Here is a 19,342-nt window from a genome sequence, read left to right as displayed (position 1 = left end):
CTGCGTTATGAACTATAGGCCAATTTCTCTTCTTTGCTCTTTTTCAAAGGTATTTGAAAAGGCAATGTTAAAGCATATTTATTTTCATTTAAAATCGTCTCTTTGTCTCATCCAACATGGTTTTTGTCAAGGGCGCTCACGGAAACAAACCTTGTATCATTTTTGGAACGCACTCTACCTAAGGTCACGTCCCGTGGGCAGGTTGATGTTATTTATTTCGATTACTCTTAAGCTTTTGATCTCGTAGATCATAAGTTGTTACTCGTCAAATGTTCAGCGTTGGGCATGACTAGCTCGTTTTGCAGTTGGTTGTTTAGTTATCTTGGCGGAAGACCTAACAGAGTGCTGTATGAGGGGTGTTTTTCTGCCTCATAATGTTTTAAATACTGGAGTGCCTCAAGGGTCCAACCTGGTGCCGTTTTTATTCAATATTTTTGTGAATGATTTGGTAGACAGTGTGCAGCATTTAAAGGTGCTGCAGTTTGCAGACGATGTCAAGATTTATCGCGAAATTCATTCGACTACTGACTGTCTAAAGATGCAAGACGATGTTCAGGCAGTTCTAAACTGGTGCTTAAAAATAATTTAGTAGTTAACCCCGGTAAAACCAAGGTTGTTGCCTTTACCCGCAAGACAAGCTGCATTGAGTGTCCGTATACCATGTTAGGTTCAGCTATCGCGAGGTCCGATACTATTCGTGACCTGGCAGTGCTGTTTGATCCCCGCCTTTCGTTTACTGAGCATGTAGCGCAAGTTGTGAATGATTCTTATCAGGTGCTCGGCGTTATTTCCCGAATGACGCTGAATTTTTATACTTACGCTTGCATGATTCATCTATTTCGCGCCCTTGTTTTGTCAAAACTTGAGTTCTGCTCAGTCATATGCAACACCATTGGATCGACTCAATCATGTATTAGAAAAAGCGCAGCGTCGTCTCGTGCGTATTGTTTACGATCGATGGGATTGGGAGGCGCATTTATTTTGAATATGAATACTTACTTAATATGCTTGACCAGGTACCCTTGCATAAAAGAAGATTAGCGCGAGACGTGACTTTTTTGTATAAGATAGTGAACGCTACAATTGAGGCACCTTTACTTTTAGTGCGATTTCTTTCAGTGTTCCCCAAAAGCGGACCAGGCTTTCATTTCTTTTTTACCCGCAGAAAGTTTGTGTCCATTCCCCGATGACACGCCTTCAGCTCCTTTACAATCGCGATAGGAGGGATTTAGAATTGTTTTAAACCCTTTTGAACTTTAGAAGAGAATTGTTGGGCGCTTGACAAACATCTGTGCTCTGTTGTTCTCAATTGTTCTCCGCAGTTTTATTTATTTCCTTTTATCTTTTCTAAATCACGTCTTGCTTGTTTGTTGGTCTGTATCTGTTCTTTTATTGTTTGTAATATGTGCGGACCAATAAGGCCTAGAGCTGTTTGTGGGCACATTAAGCAGAATAAATAAATAAATTACTGATTTGATAATGTACAGCTAACAAACGCAATCTTTCCAGGATTCTAAAATGACACTAACGTCTGCAACAGAAGGGGATCAACAGGAACAAAAATTGAGTTTTATTTGTTTTCGCTTATGCTTTTCAGGACGACAATTTTCGTGAGTCTTCCACGTAATAACGCAAAAAATGCAGCTCACCCAATTCATGGTTATCGTGGCTTTTACACATTTGCGCTGTGGTAAGACCTGATAGGAATATTTCATTGCTTTGTAGGTGCAACCTGCAGGCTAATATATATTTAACGCCTACTTTCCTACGCCGCGAGGCACTTGAAAGAACCAATCGGTGCAATCTGCAGAATGCACTAAAACAATTGTAGGAGCAAAAATATGTCTAGACGAAATTCATTCCGGGATGGGCATCAAGTATCACATGGTTACGTTAGTGTATTAGGACAGACTGCTTATTTTGGTCTAAGCTCATTTGCAGAAAGCCTTGTCACTCGTGGAGCTTCATCCATACATTCTCTAATGTCGTATAAGGGATACCTTTTCAGTTGGTTTCCCTAAAGGCATACTGCTTGCAAGTTTATTGCGGCGCATTATATACGATAAACATGTATACATATTTATGTACGCGAGTTGTGGTTGCTTAGCGCAAAGTTGCTTTGTAAGGTGGTTACATCTTCCTTTTACAGTCGAAATCCTCCATTTTGCTGGGACCTCCTCTCTCTCCTCTCCATCGTACACAGCATTTTAACATAGGCGGCCGCGCCCCCCCCCCCCCCCCCCCCCCCCCCCCTCTCTTCGACCGAATCAAAATCCTGGCTACGTGCCTGCCTGCCAGTAACAATTTCTCTGTACATCAACCCAAACAAAAATCTGGACGGTGCCGCTTGATGATAAGCCTTATATGCAGTCCGGATAATCTATTTATTGTTTTGTCACGTAATTGCGGAAAGCGATTGTCACAAATATCCCGTCTGCGTGATTATTTATTTATTTATTTATTTATTTACATATACCCTCAGGGCCCCGACTGGTATTACAGAGGGGAGTGGTGGTTTAGTGCGAGGCGAAACTTGGTGTTATCTATGATGGTGACGATGTTATCGGGAAGGCCATTCCAGTCCACAATAGTTTTGGGTAGAAGTTAATGCTGGTGGGCGGTAGATTTGGTCTTGGGTCGGAGTGCTTAAAGGGGCGATGCAACAATTTTTGTGCTTTGCGCAAATATCGCTTAGAAGGGATCCCTGACGTTAATGACCTATGAAACAGGCGTTCGTTTTTCGCCCCACGCAATAGAATTCACAGAAAAAAATTAAAGAAAAACGAGCAGCGTTCATTTCCTCAACTCGCAGCCAGAACAAGCGGCCACTCGATCTGGAGCCGATTATATGCCGCCAGTGTGGATCGTAGCCCACGCGCTGGGGTTGGCAAAGCACAGTACACATACTGAGCTCCAGACATTTTTATGGCTCGCCTATTGTCGTCGTTGCAGCGATTGGACACGGGTGACTACCCAAATGCTTCTCGAGCTAGTAATTATCACGTGTCCAAATCGAGTGCCCACGCAATGCTCGGGTCGAATCTATGAACCGCATTCAAATATCGTCATTAGTGTGTACTGAGATCCCCACGTTACGTCATCAAATTTCGCAAAGAGAGATTGAATGAAAATGATTGCTTTTGTCATTGAAATTACACCGCAACAAAGAAGTTTCTTGGCCAGTGGCGTTGCGTGCGAGTATCTTTGAGTCCCACTACTGCCAGAAAGCTCGTGTAAATTGAAAAACAGTCCAATTGAGTATTGTTGCACCGCTCCTTTAAATTAAAATTGTTTAAAATGTTCAAAAAGGCCAGGGAACAATAAATAGTAAATAATGTCATCTCTATTGTGTAAAATATTAAACTTAAAACGAGAAAACTCGAGAATCTTAGTTAATTACTGCGTGGACGTGGTAATAATTTTCTAAATATAAATAGGATAGAAATGAACCTATTTAATTGCAAAGCAAGCGAAAAAAGACTGATAAAATTGCTTTTATTCTAATTACAGCGGCTGGCACTCTAAATTACAGCAATAGACTCATTGTAAAACTTGCGTTCTTACCTTGTGAGCCGAACTTAACACACCTCCTCTTCAGAAAATTTGAAAAAAAAAAAAAAACGCAAAAAAGAGCAGACCGTTTAAGTGTAATACCATTGCCTCCAATAAACTGACAAAGCCTTGCAGATCGCCACGAGACGCGGCCGCCGAAATAAAAAATTTGGAGCGGTAGACAACGCATGAGGGGAGAGCCACGTGGCTGGCTCCCCACGGCGGCGAGACGCCGAAACACACTGCTCAAGAGCGAACAAGTGTGTTTCAGGTCCTCGCCGCTGCATAATCTGTGCGCTCACACGTCCAGGTTCCCCGAGAAATGGCTCTTTGACGCTCTGTGCTACCAGATCCTCGTGCTCTAATTCTGCGACAGGGCACTCTAAGGCACCGTTGTCGAACTTCCAGGCTTTTTGAGTATAGAGGAGGCTATGGTAATACATAAGCTTTACAAGTTTACAAATGCACTGAAAGCTTCAAAAATTGTGCATAAAAGTGAACGCATATTGTGTGCTTCATTGAGCTTGAAATCTTGTTTTTCCCAAAAATTAATAAAACAACAAAGGGAAAAAAAATTTTTAATTCCTTCGGCAGAGAAATGTTCGCCAAATAATTGCCTCTACCTGAATGTGACCATCCTATGTTTTGATATACAGAGTGGTATTTTTTATTCGAAACACATTTTTTAAAAAGGCGTCTTTAGTGAAACGTGACTGCCGTCTTCACGATATGTTTCTAGAGCTCGGCGGACATTCGGGGGGCGGACAACCAACTAACTAAAATTCATTCATTATATTTTTACTTTCTAATTATTTAAAATAAACATAGTAATTTTAATTATAAATCTATTCAGCGTCATTTAAAACCACTACATCAGTAATTTTCAGTAAGCCTCTATACGCGTGAGAAGAGTAGTGCGCTAAATTTACACACGTGCAGCAGCAGCAAGGCTACAGGTGTACTTGTTGCATGAGTGGTACTTGTAGCGCACTATACGCTTTTCACGCGCTCCAAATACTTCTAAAAAATATTGATTTAGTTATTTTGGATGACGCTCAACAAGTTTCAGTTTGGAACCACGTATCTATTTTCACTAATTAGAAAGCCAATTACCAGTGTCATCTAATTACTCACCAGGCTGTGACGGTTATTCCCCCCTCGAATATCCGCCGAGTTCAAGAAACATATAGTGAATACGGCATTCACGTAGCAGTAAAGACGCCTTTTATAATAATCTGTTTCGAATAAAGAATACCACTTGGTATATATTGGTGCGTATGGTACACATATCGGCATTAGTATAAAATATTGCCTCGAAAAGACAAGCTGCTAAACGTAGCACATTTATGCCAGAGCACCTTATGATAGGAAGAAGCTAACTAAATTAAATACATTTCATGACTTTTATAATTAATAATTTGATTCTAAAAAAAAAAGAAAAAAGAAAAAAGAAAAGTTTTCACCCGTTTGTTTCAGAGGCGCAATCGGTTTCTACCTGGTATGTCGATCAAAGTATGAATAACATAGAAGGAGAGTGTAAAAATAAACTTCTAGATGAACTGCAAGATAAATGCTTGAAGACATCTGGCGGGTCCAGGGTAAGCATCTCATCAGGCTAAAATTGTAATAGTTACAATCAGCATTACTAATTATCTTGGCTGAATAAAAAGTCATTATAACATTACAGCTCCTTTCACCTAAAGTCCAGATGCCGCCGACGCTATGAGCTGATCGGACCAATCATGCTGCGTTTAAAGCGCACCGTCATGTTTCTGCACGTGTTCTATAATCGGTGAACCATTCATAAACATAAAAGGCCTTGTGACTCCGCTTTTTAGGCTGCTTGATTGGTACCCTTACCTCGTAGCGCCGGCAGCCTCTGAGCTTAAGCTGAAACAAAGCATAGCTGAGCTTTTCCCCCGACGTTTGTTACAGTTGACTGCAGCGCCATTCTTTTTGCGTACGCACAAACGCACAAATATATGTTTTGTGTTTACACAGCCTGCGTTTAGCCTGCCAGTTTATGGCAACAGTGTTGCACGCTGTACTTGACAATTTTAACCAGTGCAGTGCGACTGCTAACCAGCCAGAGGTTCTTAACAATAGAGGTTCATTTGAACCTGTATTGGCTTTAAGCCTGTTATTCTTCAAGTGGTGTAGGTGGAAGAAAACTTTTTTTTTTTTTTGTTTCTTATTTTAAAAGAAGTCTCGTTACACGAGCGCACACCTCTACGACGCTCGTTCAGATCAAAACGTGCAGGGGGCGTGGACCTAACCTAGCATCCTTGGGTTCTGCTGTGTGAACTTTCGCTCCACGTGCTCTGAGCTGCGTTAACGCGCGTAAAAAAACCATAAAAACGATTTTAAGCATTTTTTTTTTTTTAAAGTGCGTTTTCAGCTTTTTTATGAACCTAGCAATATGCTTGACCTTGATATACAATTCTGTGAAGCTTAATATTTAATGTTAAATAAATCGACGGAACCGAAACTGACGTTCTGCGTTCCGGTCATACAACCTCTCATGAAAAGGAGGTGACGTCAACAATGAACCGTCGGTTTCGGTGGAATTAGTGGTCATAAGCCCCGGCGGGTGGGGTTAATTTTTAGTGACGCCTTTTGGTTTGAAAGGGTTCTTCCGCGTCGCAACTGCGAGCAACAGGGCGTTCGTGCTTCGTATGCCGCTTGCCAAGCTACTCCTAGGATAGACTACTTACGAAAAATCCCTGCATGCAACACTGCGCACTTTGCATTTCGGGACCTTTGTGGCCATAGAGAGGAGTGTCATGGTTTCTATTTCGATTCCCTTGTTGACGAAGTAGTGCAACTGAGCACTGCATGAAAATGAAGTCAGCGATCGCTGGCTTTGCACTCGTTCACCTTAGTGAGAACCCCCGATGAAACAAGGACCCCCAGCGGCCGTGAGGACCTGCCTAGGCTTATTGAGTAATAGTAATAGTAATAGTAATAGTAATAGTAATAGTAATTTTTATTGGCTCAGGAGAGCCGTGGCACCGCGGAAAGGCGACAGCCTGCACCATGGAGGCCCGCGGTGCCAAGTCCAGTGATGATGATTGTGAGATGATATCTACAAGGGGAGACGACGACGTGAAAAGTAGTACGATCGACCGCGTCCCATACTTTCCTTGCGGCATGGCTACCACTACAGAGTGCAGCATGATCCCTTCCAGCTCACGGATAAATTAAGCAAGAAACACGTTGAGGAAAAAATGGAACAGCACGACCGTCACAGCACTTCCTCTTTCATGTGCCTTCATAATCCTGCTTACGTGCGCAAAAATTCTGGCACGGCAGGCCCCCCCCCCCCCATTCACACACACACACACATCTAGAAACAAAATGCTTCAGCATTTTATTCGTAATCGTAGGCAACCCCTACAGTATTATACATTTCAGCAAAGTCACATATTCGAAAATGCAAATATTGTTTTTGGTCGTGACGGGATGTTGTGAAGTGAGGTTGGCAACTAGAAATGGAAACTGTGGCCAAGGGGTTCCCAAAATGTTTTGCACGGCATTGCGCCGATTTTAAGCCTATTGGTTGCCACGCCGAAGCGTGGGTAACCTAGTGGCTCGCGGCCATTTTCAACGCAACGCAGTCAAACCCACTCAAACTCAATTGTGTGTATGGACCTGACTTGTCGGCATCCTCTTTTCTCCATCGCGTTGTGAGTGACGCTATGACATTACGAAGAACAATAATTGTTGTGGGTCACCTAGGCTGTTACGTACTAAATGAGACGGAACATCATGCTGGGTTTAACGCGAACGCCATTGGCCCTACTAAACCAAGATATGGCACAAGTATAGTCCTGCACAAGGAGGCTCGGCGTAAAGGCGAGGGAGTCTTGGGCTAGCGCATGGGCGTTTGTTGATGTCCTCGTTCCCGTACATTCGCGAACAAGGCTTTAGTACACCACAGACGCAGAAAGGTGTCGTCGGACGAAAGGCTGGTTGGATGTGCAGGAAAGATCACGGCGTGCTAGACGAGGTCTGACAGAAGCTTTCCGACACGGACCCGGAGGAGTAAGGGAAACTGCGGCGCGTCAGCTTGGATAAAGTTCGTGCAGTTCTCATCGCGCATGGAACCAGGAATCGCGTGACAATACGGCAATACACAAAGGTGCGCTGAAAGACGACAGCGCTCAAAGACGTCAGAACGCCGAGCTTTGATTAGGATGATTAGTGGGTGGGTAGACCTCATGCTAGCTGCTTTTGTCTCCACAGCACTCGTCGAACGTAGAGCCGCTAAAGTCAAACGCGGAACGCCGACGTCAGGTGTTTGGCTCAGGCATTCGAACGCGTTCGACGAGAGCAGAGGGGAAAAGGACTGCCCAGCTTTAGGCCTACCCACTAATTATTCAAACCAGAGTGCGGCGTTCTAACGACCCCGCACGATCTCGTTCCCTCCTCCCCCTCAGTGTCTCGGCGTAATTAAAATAGAAAAGAAAAAAACGCTCTGACATAAATGTTTGTTTTTTGCGTTGCAAAAAATAATAAAAAAAGCATTACTATGTTTAAATTTACGATAGAAAACAAAGACGAGAAGACTCCGTTCACTTCGACCAATCGTCTGACAAGCTTCACTTGACGTCACGCTCTACGTCACTGAAAAGCTGGCTTTTTTCGCAGTCTCGGGTGTTCCTGTCGTCAGCCCCGCATGATGATTGTTGGATTTGTCATATTTATTTGTGCGGAACGCGAGAGTAACTTCGGGATAAAACTGCGTCAAAATCACGCGGAATACACATGACATCTATTTTAAACGACGTTAAACTTAACGTCCAAATCGTCTTCATTGATTCTTTTAAAAAGTCGATCTCCTCCTTTTTGAATACTGCGGCGCGTGTCCGCAACAGATTAGAAAGAAGCCGCGGTGTACAAAACTGGTTGTGATCGTGATTTTACTTCCATCAACTGAGACAAAACTTGGGAGGAGAAATTGTTCAGCTTCTGCGCGCAAAAGGGCTTGTGAACATTTGTCAACTGGTCATATATGTTAACGTTCGGCATACGTGATTTAAACGTAAGTTTTAAAAAAAAGTGGTTCATTTACGCACTATAAAAAAAAATGAGCCTCTTTTTCTCTACACCCTGTGTCGCGCTTTTCTGAAATAATTATTTAGAAATAGATAAATAATTTCATTTTAATTCCCGGGTGTTAGCTAAGGTAAAAATTTATTTATCCATCTTATCATTTATCTAGTCTTGCTGTGGAAGTAGCTTACCTTGCTTTCATCCAGGGATTAACACTGGTCGAGTAAACCTATTTTTAGTCATTTGGAAAGGGGAACTATTTTTAGGCAACTGATCTTTCTTGTTATTGCTAGAAAACTGTTGCGCAAATGAAGCCAGAAATAAAAGACGGAGCTAATTTTAGAAGGTGGCTAAAACAAGCATTCGATTGGCAATTAAACCAAGCTATATTTTTCCTTTCTTTTTTCCTTAGAGACTCTACACAATGAGTTTCTGAGAGAAAAAAAAAAAAAAAAACGGGGGGCTTATAGTCGGTTACAAGTTAAGAAGGTAGTAGAAGCCCCTCCCTATAAGCGTGATGCGCCCGCCTCAGACGCTTCCGCAGTCGAGAAAACAGTTCGCTGAAAACGCCCCTTCTGCTTCAATGAATGAATATTTACTACAGACAGACCTTGTAGCGGGCAGAGCTCTGGTAGCGGGCGGCAGCTTGCGCCACCTAGCCGAGGCAAATTACTCGCTCCGGAAGGTTGACGTAAAAAGAAGGCTTCAGTGCTACGAAAATTGTAACTTTTATAAGTAATGCATATATGGTTGTTGGTTTTAGCTTGATAGCCTTCCTACTCGAATTAGGTACATTCCGTTGTATTTGCTGCGTTTGTTAAAAAAACCCTGCGTATCGGGTTTTGAAAGTTCCTGCGATTCGCGTTTTGACGATGCCGAAGTCGTCTTTCCTGTTCCGTTGTAAATCCCAACGTGGAGACAGCGGAATGCGATTCCTCCGATTCTTCTTCGTCAAGAGAGTCTGGTGCAGGCTTGCCGCCTACGCCAAGGCGCCTCTACAAGAAGCATAAGAGCGGCGATGTCCTCAACCGAGTTGCACGGCAGCTGGTAATGAACGCGTACGTTCAGGTGCTACACGAACCGCCCGCCAAGCCCGGCCAGCCCGGCCTCACTGTGGAGGAGTCCTGCATCAAAGTCAGAAAACTGCTTGGCGTTGGTGTACGCACCGTCCTCGAGATTAGGAAGCAGGCCAAAGAAACCGAGGGACAAGTTGTGACACCTTCTCGGAAGCGCCCAGCAAGTGAAGGCAAGAGGCGGCGCAAAGTCAGGTACGGCGAGTTCACGTTGTGCGCGCTGAGATCGTGCGTCAACCGTTTCTTTCGACGGAACGAGGTCCCCACGGTCAAGAAGATAATGGCCGAATTCTGCGCGAGCACTGAACTTCCCTCGTTGAAGGCTTGGACTGTGCGTCGCCTTCTCCACGACATTGGATTCGAGCATGACAAGAGGGAACGAAACTCCCGGTCGTTGAACGAGAGGACATCGTCGCCTGGCAGCAGAAGTACCTGCATGAGATCGCACGTCACCGACAAGCAGGTCGGAAGATCTTCTACTTGGACGAGACGTGGGTGACGGCAGGGCACACTGTCTCAAGGGTGTGGGTAGACACGACAGTGGCCTCGTCTCACGACGCCTTCATGCGTGGTCTCTCGACTGGCCTCAAGCAGCCATCGGGGAAGGGCCAGCGTCTTATTGTCACCCACATCGGCAGCGATGAAGGCTTCGTCGACGGCCGCCTGGACGTGTTCCGTGGACAAAAGACCGGTCATTACCACAAGGAAATGGATGGCGCCCGCTTCGAGAAGTGGTTCGACGGTGTCCTCGACAAACTGCCGACAGGAAGCGTTATCGTCATGGACAACGCTTTTTACCATTCACGGCGGTTGGAAGCAGTGCCGACGACGAGTTCCCGGAAGGACGACTTCCGACAGTGGCTGACGTCTAAGAAAATTTCATGGGATCCCAAAATGGTGAAGAAGCAGCTGCTCGACATTGTGGCCTTGGTGAAGCCACAGCACCTAAAGTATCGTGTGAACACTGCTGCCGAGACAGCTGGCTGCACTGTGCACGCTCCCACCGTATCACTGCGAGTTCAACCCCATTGAACTGATATGGGCGCAGATCAAGAACGGCGTTGCTGCCCGAAACACGGCGTTCAAGATTGTCGACGTGGGGAGACTCCTCAACGAAGAAGTTACCACTGACAACTGGATTAAAGGCCGGTTCACACATACAGCGGAGCGCTAAGTTAGCGCTACGTGAGCGCTCTAAGGAGCGCTCATGTGGCTCTTCCTGGCGCGTGATGTAGCGCTCTGTTAGCGCTTCAGAAGCGCTTTGTTAGCGCTCTGTTAGCGCTACAGAAGCGGCCTGTCAGCGCTCTCACGCCCCTTGTGCCGTGCTTGCTGCTGCGGAATAGCGCGTGCACGACGATTCCGTGGTTGTTTTTTCTTTGGCATTGAAAGAAGAGGAAGTAAAATAGCCGCTCTCCAAGCAAAGGGTCCTGCAGGCGACCCAGAGTCATGGACTCTGAGCGACTAATTGATTGGGTACAACCTCATAGCTTTCTATTCGATATGTGTGACGCTGGTTTCAAGGACACGCAGGTAAAAATAATCGCCTTCGAAAGAGCTCTGTGTCTCGGTCCCTCAGCCTAGGAACAAGGTTCGCCGGGTACCCGTCGGTATCTCGGTGGCGAAAGATTTCGCGCACCCAGAAGGCTCTTCTGGGAGTTAAGCCGTCCACACAGATATGCACTAATCGCGTATGTAAGAGCACTTCTCGCACTTCTATTTCAGCATCCCACATGTCCGCCATGGTGCTGCTGATGCACACCCAACCACAGGAACCGAAACCGCAGTGCACCTGCTAATCCGCAGCACCGCGGTACAAGAAGCGCTAATGACGCGCTAACAGGGTGCTACTGAAGCGCTAATAAGGCGCTACTGGAGCGCTAACAAGGCGCTACTGGAGCGCTAACAAGACGCTACTGGAGCGCTAACAAGGCGCTACTGGAGCGCTAACAAAGCGCTACTAAAGCGCTAACAAGGCGCTACTAGAGCGCTAACAAAGCGCTACTAAAGCGCTAACCACGCGCTATATTAGAACGAAGTCACGCGCTGGAAGCGCCACATGAGCGCTCCTTGGAGCGCTCACGTATATATAGCGCTAACTTAGCGCTCCGCTGTATGTGTAAACAGGCCTTTATGGTGTCAGGCACGTTAAGGACATTGAAGCAACGTTCCGACGAGGCGGTGCCACAAGTGCCCACATCCAGCTCATCGTCATCCAGCTGGATGGAGGGGACACCCCATCCGAGAGTGACCTGTCTGGTGTCGAGCCCCTTGACGAAGCTTAAGGCCACCATTATGGAGAAAGCGTGGAACATCTCGGAACACAAAACGGTCCTTTTAAGGACCACTCATTTGCTTTAAGATCGGATTGTTGTTCTTGACCACCACTAACCTCCCGTGTCTCATGTTGTCATGCTTCTCTCCTCGTTGCCGTATAGCATTTCGATATGCAGCCACCAGACAAACTTTTTTATTTTTGTTGCGATAATGTCTAAGCTGGTCTATACATTGCACTGTGCATTGAATCACCAGTATAGATTTCAACTTCACGAAAACAAAAGTTTGCAGCCCATCTACAGCAAAGACATCAGAGTCCATATTGACCCTTCCCGCTGTCAAACATCTTTGCTACGCAGCAAATAAAATTTTGATTGCAAATAAGCTCTTCTTTGTCTAAGAAAACGACACAATATTTCACTGCCAATGCTCTGCTTTAAAGCATAAATGGGACGTCTGTGGCCATTTACATGACTGAGGCCACTCTGAGAATAACAATAACGAGCATCAGCGCTGCGGGCAGCTAACTCCAACTGCCAATGATTTGTTTGAAAGCATAAACTGGACATCGGTGGCCATTCACACGACCGAGGCCACTCTGAGAATAACAATAACGTGCATCAGCGCTGCGGGCAGGTAACTCTAACTGCCAATGATCTGTTTCGAAGCATAAACTGGACGTCGGTGGCCATTCTCACGACCGAGGCCACTCTGAGAATAACAATAACGTGCATCAGCGCTGGGGGCAGCTAACTCTAACTGCCAATGACCTGTTTCAAAGAATAAACTTGGACGTCGGTGGCCATCCACACGACCGAGGCCACTCTGAAGATAACAATAACGTGCATCAGCGCTGCGGGCAGCTAACTCTAACTGCCGATGACCCGTTTCGAAGCATAAACTGGACGTCGGTGGCCATTCACACGACCGAGGCCACTCTGAGATTAACAATAACGAGCATCAGCGCTACGGGCAGCTAACTGCAACTGCCAATGACCTGTTTCGAAGCATAAACTGGACGTCGGTGGCCATTCACACGACCGAGGCCACTCTGAGAAAAACAATAACGTGCATCAGCGCTGCGGGCAGCTAACTCTTACTGCCAATGACCTGTTTCGAAGCATAAACTGGACGTCGGTGGCCATTCTCACGACCGAGGCCACTCTGAGAATAACAATAACGTCTGTCAGCACTGTGTGCAGCTAACTCTAACTGCTAATGATCTCGTTTTGAAACATAAACAGGACGTCTGTGGCCATTCACACGACTGAGGCCACCCTGGGAATAACAATACCTTGTGTTAGCACAGTGGAGAGCAAAATGCGAGTGCTAGTGCTCCGTTTCGAAGCGTAATAGACGCGTCAAAAGTTCCCTTGAAGTCGACGGCCATTATGACTCTTGGGTCGCACTTTGGCGAGTTGGCGAACACCTCGTGGTTGATGAGGAGCAGGCTGCCCTGTGCGCCGAAGTGCGGTCTGAAGTAATGCGGCATAGATTCCCTGAATTTAGGAGGCGCCATTGTACTCGCTTGAAATATATCGTAAAAAAAGCACTAATTGCTTGACGTGAAGAAACGTCCGCTAGAACATTGATGAAGGATTGGTGAGAGGACGGAGATCTGGGGAATGCCAATGCCATTAACTGGGCCTAGCTCAAGCTTGATATTGTCCGTCTTGCAGAAACGCTGTGATGAAGTGAAGCGGTCTTCCATAGAGACCTTAGTTTTGAGCGTCCCGGACTAGTACAATGTACAAGATTAAATCTAACGTTTTCAAAGCCGATAAGAACCACAATGCACAGACTGCAGCCAGACTTGTTGCCAAGGGCAGAGTTGTGAAGTACCGAAAGGTTGTTTTCGAGTGCTTGGGTGGCTTCTAAAGCTGCTTTAGAATGAATGGAGGTATTTCTGGGTTTTGTGATGCTATAGGCTGTAACAGGCGTAATCGCATTTTCCGCTGGTGCCCCTGTAGTGCCCCCATCAGCTGACCCAGAGGTCAACTATATAGTGCACGTCACGATTTGGAGTCCCTTCTCGCACCCGGATCAAGTGGGTCACCTCCTGGAAGGCCTGGGGATGTACTGTTGGAGTGAAATTGTAGGATCAGTCTAATGGGCTGCTAAGAAGTTATCCCATACGACGAATCATGCAGAGCCCTTTGAAGGCTGAGGTCTAAGGCTTGCAACGAGATCAGATAGGAAGGTGGTCGCTTCCCACTGTCGGTGTGAACTCGCCATACCCCTCGGCTTGGGGAGCCCCACGTTAACCCTCAGCTCTCAGGCCTGAGCCCGCTGTACTCGTCATACTTTTGCACCAATGACGCCGATAATGAGTCCATCTTGTCCAGTCCAGAACCATTTCAAATTTGCCTCATGGCCCCTTATCCAATTCCAGGTCGTGAACTTTAACAGCAGAGGGGCGTGAAATTAATTTTTTTCTTTGCTTAGAGTGCATTTGTTCTGGCATTGGGTATCTAAAAATGATGCTTGTGATAGTGTTTAAGTAACGCGGCTCGGGAACAGGCTTTTTGTGCGGTGCCACTCATTTCATCAAATGACATTTCCCCGACAGTTTGTTTCAGCGCTGCGACGTTTTATCAACAGATTGTCTCATCGACACTCGCTCATCGACATATCTTGCTATGTCACGTCGACAAGATCTTCGTTTGGTTAGGGGTGCGCTGCTTTGTTGGTGAGCAAGGGTACGGGTACATGTAAGTACGGGTGGGCTGGGTGGGTCCACATTTTTGTAATGAACTGCTGGAGACTGTCGCCGCAAAGCGTCGTGAACTGGGTGGGTTGGATAGTTTAATATGTGCTTCAGTGATAAACGCACAACAAAATGTTCCTACAGCGTGCAATTTGTGTGTCGATGAAACTTCACAGCACAGTGTGGCAGTATCGATGAAACGAGAGTCGTAAAAAGTTGATGAAACGTGTCGAAACAACAGGGACCCTTCTTTCCAATGGTTCCATGGAGGCTCTGACAATGAAGACTGCAAGGTCGCCTCCAAGAAGCTCAATTTTTTTTACACGAGTCTGTCTTTGCCAAGGTAGACCAGAAAGACGATGGCAGATTCTGAAGAGCTCGTTCGCGGCTACGGCCTGGTATTATACAGACATAAACATACATCAGAAATGTAATTAGGCGGTTTGAGCTGTTGCTTGATTCAAACATTGTTGATTTTATTGTTATAAAGACAAATCATTCTGCCACTTGCATTCGGACCAAGATCAGGACGTCATGAGTATTCAGTATGTTTTCAATTCTTGATTTAAACAAATATTTCGCATATAAGAAAGCCACAATTCATGAAGCGGGAAGCTGCCCTTACAATCAATTTTTATTGACATACTTTTCATCTTTTACAAATTATTAAACCAATGCTGCGATCCAATATTGTGGACACATTTTCCTTCTAAAGTAAATTGGAAAAATTCGCGCGTGTTTAAAGGTAATACCTCAGGCCGCGACGCGACGCGAGTGGAGGTACACGCGTCACGTACCCAAGTTTCGAAGCATAAACATACGACTGACAGCGCCTCGAGAGCAAGCAGAATGTTCGGAAGCATTTGAGAGAACCAAATCTGCTTCCCTCAAATTCTCTGGTATTTCTCCCAAAAGAAGACATCAGCTTCTTAACGTCCAAAACAATATCAATTAAATGTTTGCAACATATACATCACTGGCTTTATCATTTGTGTGCCACCTGTATGTAACAGCTCATTATTGCGAAAGAGGGTGCACCCGCGGGTACTATCGCAGTCATAGACTACCGTGCGGCTGATTGCGACGCGGAAACTTGACAAGGACGCCACGTTTCACAGATGAATGTATACTGCTTCGAAGGCGTCATTTCAGTAGACAGACTATTTATTAACGCCACCAAAGATACGGTCGAAATTGGGTAAAGACACTTACTGTGTTCGCGGTTCACTTATGCCCCTCCCGCACAGCCCACTGCACTTATAAAGAACAGTTTGGTGACCGCTGCATTTTAACGTCGCTCCACGGAAACCACTGCGAAGGAAAGCCGATGCCTTCACGATGTCGAGGCGCAACCTGAGGCAGAGAAGCAGACGGCGTTCGACGTATGTACGATGCTAGGCCTTACTCCCGCATCGAAATTTTCGATGGCAATGCTATCGCTGGATTCTCACGCTTTCGCGCAAAACCTATTGCGAATAAAAGTGGACGCGGTTACGACTTAGCGACGTATGCTCGGGTAAGTGAAAAACCGCATTTAAAAACAGAATAATTGCTGCAAGATACTCGAGTCGTAGAAAATCTGCCCGGCAGCCATGTTGAAAATATTCATTTGCCAGAACAAGATTGGTTAGGGCAGGTCGTGACGTCACGGAAACAACGGGACGCGATTGGTGGCGGAGGAATACAAGATTGACGAAAGTAATCCCTGGAGAAGGGGAACAGGAGGAACAAGGGACAAACATAAATCTCCAAACACAGCTAGGTGACTGGTGAGCGACCGAAAAAATCCGCCTGGTCCGAGTATCGAACCCGGGACCTCTCCATTACAAGTGGAGCTCAGTTGGTAGAGCGCTCCACTTGTAATGGAGAGGTCCCGGGTTCGATACTCGGACCGGGCGGATTTTTTCGGTCGCTCACCAGTCACCTAGCTGTGTTTGAAGATTTATGTTTGTCCCTTGTCCCTCTTGTTCCCCTTCTCCAGGGATTATTTTCATCATTATTGTCCAGCTCGCTTGCCCCTTTGCATTTAATTGCATTATAAGAATACAAGATTCCCTTTGAGGGGCATTTGCCGCTACCTTTTGACTTGTAACCGACTACAGTAAAATCGTCTGTGCAAAGAATAATGCTAAATAATTTTTTTTTCACTTGAAACAACTCATTGGTACTCAGAATGTGCTGTCTTATTGGGCGTTCCAGACAAACGTTACTTTAAAACAATCATTTTAAAAAAAATTTTAAAATTCGCAGTTTTGTTTAAATAATTTTTTAACGTCTAAGGCGTAAAGGTACATTGTGGATGCCGCTCCACTTAATAAGAGATGTCGGTTTCCCATAGAACGTTGTATCCAGAGGACGGTGTTCTCAAACGTCTTCAGTTCAGTCTTAAACAAAATGGCTAATTTTTATGCGCTGCGAGTTTTGTTGATAGATATTTCGCCAACCTTCTCTGTCCCAGTTAGCAGAGTTCCGTGGCTGCACCTTTGTATGTGAAAAAATTTACACAGAAAGTGGGAACCCAGAAAATGTTAAGGTGACAAAAACACTAAGACTAAGAAACGACATCCCTTGCGGACCAGAGGGACAGGTAAGTCTTATCACCACTCCTGCACGCAAGGACGCATCCAGAAGGGGAAGAGGCGGGAAGGGAGGGGTCGGTTTGGGGGGGGGGGGGGGGGGGTGGAGGCGGCCAGTCTTTCTTCCCTCCCCCTCCATAGCCTCCTACGGTCGAACTTGTTTTCTACAGAACAAGTGATGCGCATCCGGAGACGGTTCTAACATTTTGCCTCCCTAGGCAGTCCCTAGGCAGTCCCAATCCTCTTTTCGGTCTTCGCTAATGTCCATGCAAAGATATTTGTGCATTACGATTTCCAGGAGAAATTTAGATGGGCATTACCTGAAGCTACATTGGTGACACCATTATCGAACTTGCACGGTACTTATTTCAAATAATCGAATTACTTGTAAGCGATTGCATTTAGGAGTAATTTTGTAATCCTTTAAATACGCGTTTATTAGTATATAATCACAGGAGTAATTTGATTATTTTTGAAGTATTTGAATTACTTAGAATTGTTACTGTTTTCTCCTTCCCTTTCTAATTAAGATTTTTTTAATGCGGAAGCATTAATTGTTCCATGGGGCGAAGCCGGCGTTGTCTGTATTCGTTGTCTGTAGCATAGAAAAACGGCATCTAAATTCCGATTGTCTGCGCGAAACGGAACCTAAATTTCCATTGGCCAAAACCACCGCAAGGCAGATACTTCGTCACCGAAGCTGGCGGGATGCTCAAAATTAAAACGGACGCGCCTCAGGAATAAAACACAAAGTAAAGCACAGCAACGCAGATGCATCGTCACAGAAGCCGCGGAGCCGGCGGGCGCGCCGCGCTTGCGCAGTGGGGGGCGTTATGTAACCACTGGAGCGCCGTGTGAAAAAGAGACATGGCGCGCTGCTTGTAGGAATGCGGTGCGTGTAGGAATGCTCTCGCATTCCTACAAGTAGGCAGTCTCAACTGTCTTCGTTTAATTTGTTTTTGCAAGTTCACTACCAAGAAGAACCAAATCTTTGACAGGAGGAACGTTTACCAAAGTTGGTGTATCGAGATGAGTAGTTCGGAATTCGGTGTTTCTGATGAATTTGTAATAAAAAAATATTAATAATGGGTATAAAAGGCTCATTTTGAAACCATCAAAAAAGTCTGTTATTTTGAAACTTCTGAAGTGATTGGAAACGTTACAATTCTACGATGAATGTTCGATGTACTTTCTGTCTCTTCTGAATTTTAAGGGGATTATGCATTTTTATTACAGAAAGCTTTTCTTCAAAAGAAAAAGACGCTTAGGGTCCCGAAAAAATATTGTGGACGCAGAGTGTGTCACAGTTGATTTTTTTTTTTTTTTAGATAACAGTGGCCGCCGCATGCAGCAGAAAATATTGCCCGCTATATTCTGCGGGAGAAAAAAATGTAACACTCCTTGGTGACGTCAAACATTTTTGCAATCTCCCTCTCCCCCAAGCCTTGCACATAAATACCCCCCCCCCCCCCCGCACGTCACAGTTTATAAATTTGAATTGGTTTCTACACATTTGGACTGACTCAGTAATGTATTTATCAAGGTTACGTGAATCCATTCCGAGAAAAAATTAATAGACCAGTGCTGTCAGGAATGCATAGTTGAACGAAATTGTGTTAAATATGTGGTATTTGCGAACTTCGTATAGAGTTAGCTTTACACACATTTCAATGAGAGAGGTATACAAGACAAATAGAGCGTCTGTAAGCTTAATTAAGGTCAAAAGTGTCCGACCGGAAATCGCTTTTTTGCATCACGTTGTCACGTTGAATCATGTCACAGTACGCACGCGTAGGGCTGAAGTGAAGTGACGAGTAATTCATGAAACTTCTAAATAACTAGTCAACAACTATGGGAGTGCAAACGTTTTGAAGGTTCACTCTATATATACCTAAAACCATCGCTTGAGCTCTAATATTTGATGAAATATTGGTAAATATGACCAGCTTTATAAAAAAGATTTTATTCTATTTATAGACATGTCAAAATGGAAAATGCGTCAAAAAATGCGAAGTGGACTTTGTGAGCTGAATTCTTGAGAGGACGGACATCACTTCTTCATAAACAGTAAAATTGCGTCCATGATGAGGATCCACATTTTCAAC

At 45.2% G+C, this 19,342-nt stretch overlaps 1 protein-coding gene across 1 annotated transcript; it reads left to right on the top strand.

Moving 5' to 3' along the window:
* Nucleotides 1-1,638: 1,638 nt before the first annotated feature.
* LOC120851147 lies at nt 1,639-19,268 on the top strand. The gene is made up of 4 exons (XM_040223729.1): nt 1,639-1,690; nt 5,029-5,150; nt 17,120-17,248; nt 19,215-19,268. Exons 1-4 carry the CDS (start codon nt 1,639-1,641, stop codon nt 19,266-19,268), a joined length of 357 nt encoding a protein of 118 aa, XP_040079663.1.
* The last annotated feature ends 74 nt before the right edge of the window (nt 19,269-19,342 follow it).

Source organism: Ixodes scapularis, unplaced genomic scaffold (genome assembly GCF_016920785.2).
Source record: "Ixodes scapularis isolate PalLabHiFi unplaced genomic scaffold, ASM1692078v2 PGA_scaffold8__174_contigs__length_109621045, whole genome shotgun sequence".
NCBI lineage: Eukaryota > Metazoa > Arthropoda > Arachnida > Ixodida > Ixodidae > Ixodes > Ixodes scapularis.
Note: the sequence above shows the minus strand (reverse complement) of the source record. Positions and strands in the feature narration are given on the sequence as shown.